Source organism: Nannospalax galili, unplaced genomic scaffold, assembly GCF_000622305.1.
Source record: "Nannospalax galili isolate Female #2095 unplaced genomic scaffold, S.galili_v1.0 scaffold488, whole genome shotgun sequence".
Taxonomy (NCBI): Eukaryota; Metazoa; Chordata; class Mammalia; order Rodentia; family Spalacidae; genus Nannospalax; species Nannospalax galili.
In genome coordinates, this window is record NW_008360316.1 from 4,576,510 (window position 1) to 4,585,530 (window position 9,021).

At 38.8% G+C, this 9,021-nt stretch overlaps 1 protein-coding gene across 3 annotated transcripts in view; it reads left to right on the forward strand.

Moving 5' to 3' along the window:
• The window catches only part of Sacs (sacsin molecular chaperone), a 108,767-nt gene that overhangs the window by 56,092 nt on the left and 43,654 nt on the right, over window positions 1-9,021 (forward strand). For all 3 annotated transcript variants that reach the window (XM_008825004.3, XM_029559600.1, XM_029559601.1), the window contains 3 exons: window positions 1,669-1,815; window positions 3,945-5,421; window positions 6,228-6,319. In XM_008825004.3, coding sequence (XP_008823226.1) covers window positions 1,669-1,815; window positions 3,945-5,421; window positions 6,228-6,319 — 1,716 coding nt within the window. The remainder of the gene's footprint in view (window positions 1-1,668; window positions 1,816-3,944; window positions 5,422-6,227; window positions 6,320-9,021) is intronic.

Sequence of the window (9,021 nt, forward strand, 5' to 3'; positions counted from 1 at the left end):
AACTATTTTAGAGACAGCAGTGTAATTCCAAATCATTTATTTAAATATTTACCACATTGACTGTTTAAATTGTACAGTCATGACCTTGTATAGAAATTAAGACTTAAAAAGAATAGTCCAAACATAAGGTGATTCTTGACATTAATAAAAGATTATTTTTCACTTTATAAAATAGTACAGTAACAAGGTGTAGCTAAAATTCCTTCTGGGGGAAAGGCGTAAACAACGTCTGCCCCTTCCTCCCTTGGCCCCTATGACAAACTTATTTTCCCAGAGTATAGTCAGGGAAACCAGTGAGTTTATTGGGCTCACTTACAGAGCAATGAGTGAGGGTTTATTTACAGGAGTGTCGGTGCTCCCCTCCTAAGTTCACACTGGAGAATCTCCATCCAAGCGTGGATGATGACTTCCCCACAGCTGCACAAAACGATGAGAGAGTCTCCCCCAGCTTCCTCAGTTTATGTACCCTTAGCCCCTCCCCCTCATGAAACTAGGGCCCCACTGGTTGGTTGGGAGGTGAGGCTGACTCTCTCTGCCCCCCCCTTTTTTTTTGCAGAGTATAATAATCAACAGGCTTAGCTGTGAGCCTAAGCAAGTGGGTACAACCAAGCTTGGGAAGATAGTGTCTGTCCATCAGAGGAGGACAATCCTATGCAACACAAGGGTTCCTTAGGTTATAAATTTCCTTAATAAACTATTCTTTATGGTCTAGAGAATGATCTGTGATTGCCACACTTTTGGTTTTGAGTGAGTGAGTTTGTTAACTATGTAGCAAAAAGTAAAAAATAAATGGCCACAGATAGATAGGAAAACGTAAAATCAGGTGTTCAAAACATCCAGCAGAATTCTACTGGGGAAGTCCCATTAAGGCAGTCAACTAAAGTTCCTAATAGAGTCCTAGGCAGAGCAGTGTCCCCTCTGGTTAGGCTTCCAAGTAAAAGAATAAATAGCAAAAGGTAGAGACAATATATCGAATCAGACACAATATCCAGCAGAAGTGAACTGGGGAAGTTGAGGCAGTCATGTGGAGTTCCCCATTGAACTTTCTCTCCATTGCTGAACTTCCCATGACTAAACTTTTTGATTCAGCAGTCACTTTGATATCATTGGGAAAAAACAATAGTAACATCTTTTGGAAATGGTGTACTTTGTATCTGTCCTCAAGGACACAATGTTTTTACTCTTGGGCTGTTTGCTGTTCTTATCCCTTCCTGTTACATATTTAGGGGGGACCCAGTCCATCTCCAGATAAGAGGCCTTGGAGGAAGGACACTTTGTAAACATCCTTGGGTCTGAAATGGAAGTCCCCAAAATGCTTCCAGAGCCAGCTTCTCAGCTCAGACAGTACATATTTACCAATATATGTGCCAAAATGTACATTGCATACATTTTCAGGAAAGTCCACCTACAAAAAATGATTTAAATACACTATTTAGAACAGTTTTCAAAGAGTACAGTGCACTGTGGTTAATCTGCTTGTTTGCCTTGTGTTTTTTATTTCATTATCTTAATTTTTTCTTTCGGCCAACAATATATTTCTTTGGCTCTTTTACCATTAATCTGTGTTTTTGTTTTTACTGTAAGAACATTACAGAGGAAGCTCTTGAAGTAAAGCTGAGCATTGGTGTACTTCTTGCTGAATATCTGCCTATGCATTTTAATACCCAGGATCAGCTCTCTATGTGTACAACAATGCAGTTTTCACACCAGAGGACTGGCATGGCATTCAAGAAATAGCAAGAAGCAGGAAAAAAGATGACCCCTTGAAGGTTGGAAGATTTGGAATTGGGTTTAATTCTGTCTACCATATAACAGGTGCAGTACTGACCTTTTCAGTCTTGATAGCGGAAAATATTTTTGTGCGTGTTCTATCATTTATTAGCTTCAGAGATGGTATTGTTTTAAACCCATTTTTTTTCACATTCTTCTGTCAGTTGGAAGTATGTCAGTAAAGTAGTGTGTTTTCTAAAATTATAATGAGAAGTGTACTAAAGGTTACTTCATCTTAGGATGATACAAGTTAAAGTCATGAGCTTGTGCAATCAGTATAATATTTTATGTGATTTAAAATAGATTTTAAAACAATTATTACTAAGAAAAATTGTTGCATTGTAAATATTTGAGTCAAATTGATTCTTTCAGATTTCCTTGGGCATATTTCCTTTTTTGATATTTCTAAATATCAAAAGATTAAAGAGGAAAGAATATATCATGGTATTTCATAACAGAAAATGAAGATTTGAAGTGGTTCTGGTACATACATTTTCCTTTCACATAAACATACTATTCTTCTTGGGCTTATATATATTTTAAAGATTACTGTGGAATCATGTTTTGAATTTAGAAGTGAAGTTTCTGGTTCATAGGTGTAACAGGAAATAGTTGTATCTCTTGTGTTAACATTTCTAAGAATATATGCCCCTTCTTTTCAGAATCACATCCCTTAGTGCTTACTATAGTTGTATGATAACAATTCTGTATGGAATTGGTCTTGAAGCTGAGTCTTGTAGGAAAAGGGGAGAAGACTTAGCAGGCAGGGCTATGGCTATAGCTAGGTAAGCCATATAACTTACCATTCAAACTGAGATGTGTTTGTGAGCCAAAGAGGACGGTAACACTGAGATTATACTCTGGGCAAGTAGGGCATAAAGTCAGCATAACTATAACTAAATTTCAGTAAATGTGCATTTACATTAATACTGATATTTTACTTAATATTGATCATACTATGTGTTTAAATTATATTGCTATATACAACAATGTAGCTGTTATAAATAAATCACCTTTTGGAGGTTCACTTTCAGGGCTTCACGTTATGGTTTGTAATGTGGAACATGATTGAGAACTGTACAAGTATGGGAGATGGTGATGCAGGAATTTAGAACAGACTGATTGCCCTTCATGTTCAGCTCATTGTGGTTTTGTTTCCTAGTTGACAATGAGCACTTTGATGTGAGGCATGAGCTGGAGGCTCTTCTGTAATCTGAAGATCTGAGAAGGTCATAGGCTATGCATTTACAGTATCAGGAGTTTCTCTGACCTGATTTCAGTTACGGGTCTGTGGTACTGTGTAATGAGAGTACGGACAAGTATGTCCTAGATTGTACTGTTGATGGATTTAGTGGGCATAAGATTTACTGTTTAATATAGCCAAGAATTAGGAGTAAGTGATTGTGACAGTTGAACCTGAAGTTGACAACTGCAGATGTTAAGGAGATGGCTGACTTTACTGAAGTTTCAGGGTTCATGAAGATTAGGGGCTAAAGTCTGCATATGAGACAAAACGTGGTGGACTCACTCTTGGGAAGTCCTCTGAGAGGCACCACGCTGGAGAGTTTCTTTTAGTGTGATAACTCTAACACATTTAGTTCTGCTAATATTGAAATAGTTTGTCTTTAGTTGAGAGAAAGGTGAAGCAGTTGCTATCAGCCCAGGAGCCATGTGGTATGATATGGATCTTTAAGAACTGTAGTTAGGTTCCATGTGAGAATCATGTGCACCTGAGAGCTCACTTCTTACTCACTGTGGGGCCTGTGCTTGCTGGGATGTGGTAAGTTGGAGCAGCCTGCACTGCATTTCTCTCCAGTTGAGTCTTTAATTTTGAGTATAAACTGTAATTCTGTTCTGTTTAATTAGGCTCATGGGGCAGTGGGTGCTATGTATAAATATCCAAATAGTGTTTATATCTTCCAGCTAATGAGCATTTGAAAATATATCATAAATTTTCACAAAACCCATGGAAATTTCTGTAACTGGCTCTTACTAGATTTACTCAAAGAGAAACCCTAATTTCTCATGTTCAAAGAAATACATTATTTTTAAATAATTTTATGGGTCATCTTATTTCACATATAATATTTTGATGGTAATTACAGTTTATTTTAGATGTAATTATAATTGTTCAATACATTTGAGTTGATCAGGTCTCAACTGTGCTTTTGCAGATGTTCCTTGTATCTTCAGTGGTGACCAGATTGGGATGTTAGATCCTCATCAGACACTTTTTGGACCTCATGAATCAGGCCAATGTTGGAATCTCAAAGATGACAGCAAAGAAATTAATGAGCTTTCAGATCAGTTTGCACCCTTCATTGGCATTTTTGGAAGCACCAAGGAAACATTTACAAGTGGCAGCTTTCCGGGGACATTTTTCCGATTCCCTCTTCGCTTACAGCCTTCCCAGCTTAGCAGCAATCTCTACACGAAGCAGAAGGTTCTTGAATTGTTTGAGTCTTTCAGGGCAGATGCAGACACAGTGCTGCTCTTCCTGAAGAGTGTGCAGGATGTGTCTTTACATGTCCGAGAGGTGGATGGGACAGAGAAACTGCTGTTTAGAGTGACTGCAAGTGAGAATAAGGCCCTGAAACATGAACGGCCAAATTCCATCACAATTCTGGGAACGGCTATAAGTAACTATTGTAAAAAGATCCCAAGCAATAGCATCACCTGTGTCACATACCATATAAACATAGTTCTAGAGGATGAGAACACTAAGGATGCTCAGAAGACATCTTGGTTGGTGTGTAACAGTGTGGGTGGGCGAGGGATTAGTAGTAAACTGGATTCTTTGGCTGATGAATTGAAATTTGTTCCAATTATTGGAATAGCCATGTGTTTATCAGGCAGAGATGAAGAAAAAGGAGCAATATCTGATTTCTCAGGAAAAGCATTTTGTTTTCTTCCTTTACCTCCTGGTGAGGAAAGCAGAACAGGGCTCCCAGTTCATATCAGTGGGTTCTTTGGCCTGACTGACAACCGCAGGAGCATAAAATGGAGAGAGCTGGACCAGTGGAGAGATCCTGCAGCCTTGTGGAATGAATTTCTTATTGTGAATGTTGTCCCCAAAGCTTATGCCACTCTGATCCTAGATTCAATAAAACGCCTGGAGACAGAAAAGAGCTCTGATTTCCCTTTGTCAATTGATGTCATCTACAAGCTTTGGCCAGAGGCCAGCAAAGTCAAGGCACATTGGCAGCCAGTGTTGGGGCCTCTGTTTAGTGAACTGTTGCAGAACGCTGTGATCTATTCAATTAGCCATGAGTGGGTCAAGCTAGAGCAAGTGTACTTCTCAGACCTCGATGAAAGCTTGGAATATACAAAATCTGTGCTCAACTACCTCCAGAGCTCAGGGAAGCAGATTGCCAAGGTACCAGGGAATCTGGCTGCTGCTGTTCAGTTCAGCAGTGCAACACCTGTGAAGATGGTGACGCCCGGGTGGGTGCGGCAGGTGCTGAGAAAGTGCGCACATCTGGGCAGTGCTGAAGAAAAGCTTCACCTTTTAGAATTTGTGCTTTCCGACCAAGCCTACAGCGAGCTGCTTGGGTTGGAACTGCTGCCTTTACAAAATGAGAGTTTTGTCCCCTTCTCCTCATCTGTGTCAGATCAGGATGTTGTTTATATCACCTCAGAAGAGTACCCAAGGTAGATACCACCACATATCTCAGATGCTGGCATATCTAAGGGGCTTTTTCCCTGCTCACAGCTAGAGTCCTTTACTTCCAGATCCACCAGGTGTCTGTCTGGATTGTATGGTTAGGAAGGCTTTTCATGAAATGTTAAAAACTACATTTTATATTTGAAAACAAGCATTCTAGCACTTGTCAGTCAAAAAATTATGTAAAAGCTGGGTGTTTGCCACGTGTCTGTAGTCCATAATTACATGGTAGGTTGAGACAGGAGGATCACTTGGGCCTGTAGGACAACATAGTGAGACCCTGTATCAGAAAAAAAAAATTATTTAGGTTGCTATTTTTCATTAACAACACTGAAAATTGATTATAAAGTGCTATTATAACTAGGTAAGATTAGTAATGAATTATCTTGGTGAAATGTAAATTAGAGTACTATATGAAATAACTTTTCATTTGTATTTTTAACACAGTGTCATTACATAGCCCAGACTGGTCTAGAACTCACAATCCTGCTTCAGCCTCCCAAGTGCTGAAATTATAGGTGTGTGCACCATCATATCTGGATTTATTTTTTTTATAGCTGAAGGCTCATACTGGTATTTTATGGACTAAAATTCATTTTATCCTTAGGTATTTAGAGTATTTATGAATTTATATGACATATGATACCTCATTTTTAAAGCCTAGATAATGTTGTGTTTTGATGTGTACATTGTAATTTATGTAAAATGAAATGGCAGGTTTAGCTGGTTTGAAATTTTATTAACCTTAGAGTTGTTAGGAGATTGTAACTGCTGTGTACCTTTCACTTTCTAGGTCCCTTTTCCCAGGTCTTGAAGCAAGATTTATTTTGGATAACTTGAAACCTCACCTTCTAGCTGCTTTAAAAGATGCTGCCCAAACCCGAGGTATTATAGTTATTTGGTATTTTTTTAATCTTTATTAAAATGAAAACAGCTTTTATAAAGTTTCTGTTAATTACCCATTTTGGACCTAGAAATCAGCGAATTCATATGGCCCAACCTGGTAGAATTGTTACATTTTAAGATGTGCCAGGAGCCTTTCTAGCATCTGAAGGAATGCCCCACCTGTCATGGTTTGATGGAGAGTATTTACAGAAGCTTATCTTAACCTGTACAACACTTTACGTTGTTTTCAGAGCTTGTGAGTTCTTTTCTGATCCTCCTAGCCTCAATCTTGGAGCATGTGTGATAAATGATGAGGAAAATGATTATTAGTTAAATTTCATAGATGAAAGATTAAATGTTCAAGGTCTTCAGATGAGTATCAGTAGATCAGGTCTTCCACCTTGTCTTCCTTGTTTCACCCCACCATCCCCACAGTTACAGGTGGTACTCTGGGTGATCATATCAGACATCATACAACTGCTGAGAAATGTGGACAATCAAACCCCATAACACTGTCAGGGAAGGAGACTTGGTGCCTAAGAAAGTCATAGATGTCCTTTATTGGAAATTATTTTTGCAAAACAACAATAATTTGGAGGGAAAGCACCATGGTTCTGACTTTAATCCTTTCAACTTTGGCAGCTGTCCCTTCTCTTAAACTGCTGTCTGGACCTTTCCCAAGTTCAATATTTGCCTCCAAATTTCTGAATTTTTCTCACTGGCAAGCATATTGTTTGAGAAGTGTCTTCTGTAGCATGTGTTCTTTTCCTTTCAAGGAAAAGTTGCTAATATTTACACAACTTATTACAATGTGCATGAAAGTATTTGTGTTTGGAATTTGTCAGGAAAATGAGGTTAGAGTTAAAGTGAGGCTAAGGGAATGAGCCTATTAATGTTACTTGTCACAAAGATTTGTGCTTATGAGAGTCACAGTGAGAGGTTTCCAGCATTCACATGACTCATTTGATATGAATTGTCACCTTCAAGAAAGCCTTTTGGGGTGCTTAAACATGGATTTCCCTCCTCCTTTTGCTTTTTAAGTCAAGTCGTATTATATTCTTATTTAAAAGCTTGGGGGCTGTGGACATAGGTCAATCCGCAATGTTTGCCTTGTAAGCTTGAGGACTTGAGTTTGATTTTCAGAACTCATATATAAAAAAGTCAGGCGCGGAGGTGTCTGTGATCCAGCACTAGGGTGGTAGGGACAGGAGCTTGCTGGCCAGCCAGCCTAGCCTAATCAATGAGCTCCAGGCCAGTGAGAGTCCCTGTCTCAAAAAATAAAAGCTGGGTACTTTTGAGGAACTACACCTGAGATTGTCCTCTGGCCTCCACATCGACATGCCTACATGTGCTTGTATTCCTCCACACACATGTGCACAAGCACAAACGCACACATATAACACAAATAAATAACAAAAGCTTGGTGTTGAAGCCAAAGTCCACATGTACAAGTGTGCTTATGAGGAATTAAGCCTATTGCAGTTGTGCAAATTGAACTACATGCATGTGACCTGGACCAGGAAACAATAAGTAACAACACCAGAGTCCCTTTTGCCTTTTCTAGTCCTAGCACTCAAGGGGAACCATAGTTCTGGCTGAGGTTAACTTTGTTGGTTACTGTCTGCATAAAAGAAATCATACGGTTATACTTTATGTCCTGGCTTTTTAACTTACTGTTAAAGGACTGGAGTTCTTTAGTGAGATTCATTCACCTTGCTCATTGTGTGTAGCTATAGACAGCTCATTCATTGCTGTACTGTAGATAGAAGGCCAACAGAGCAATGCTCCTTTGGCTCAGAAATTGACAAATGTCCTGTGGTACTGAGCAAGTCCATAGTTTGCTTCTTTAGCCCTGAATGGGTTGGGGAAAATACTTGGTGCTGGTTTCTAGGAGTGAGCTAAATTTACAGGTTAACAGGTAATTCAAATATCTTTATAATGGTGAGACTTCCCATTTCATGTCTTCTCATTTTCTTATGTGTAATTATGACCAACTGTGACCTTTTCTATTGAATCCCAGAATTAAGTGCAGTAGGTCACAGTCTAGTGATAGATAGCACTGGAAAAACCACAGGCTCTTTCTTTATATGGGTCCTGGCCTTACTAAACAGAGTAGAGCGTAGAGTCTGTTCTAACAAATGTACGGAGCATTTTCAGATTCTGTCTCTTAATTAACTACTCAGCTAAGTCTGTTTAGCTTTCGAGAGGTGTGGAGTGTATGTGGGATATTAGTGAGTATGGACAAACAGAAAACAAGAGTCTAAGGATTATTGAACTCCATATGATCAGAAACATACACAGGCAACTACACTTGACATGTTTTGCTCTGAATAATGGTGCACCATTGTTTGAAGCCACCGTAGTCTGTTGGTGACTGGTAAAAACTCCTGCCCAGTCTTCAAAGTGCTGTTGCATGATTGGAATGTGATGCTTTTTATCCCAGCCATGGCTGTTTCTAATTGTGTAGTTTTAAACACTCTTGTTGTTTGATTATTTTATTTTTGTTGGAATCACATTTAGACTCCTTTGCCAAATATAAGTTGCTGCTTGTATTTCCAGTGTTTACTTCTGCTGGCCTTTTTCAATAGCTTTTAAACGTATTTTATTTATTTATTTATTTTTATATTTTATTTATTATTTTTATTTTATGTGTATGCATGTATTGCCTGCATGAATGTAAGTGCACCCATGTTGTGCAATGC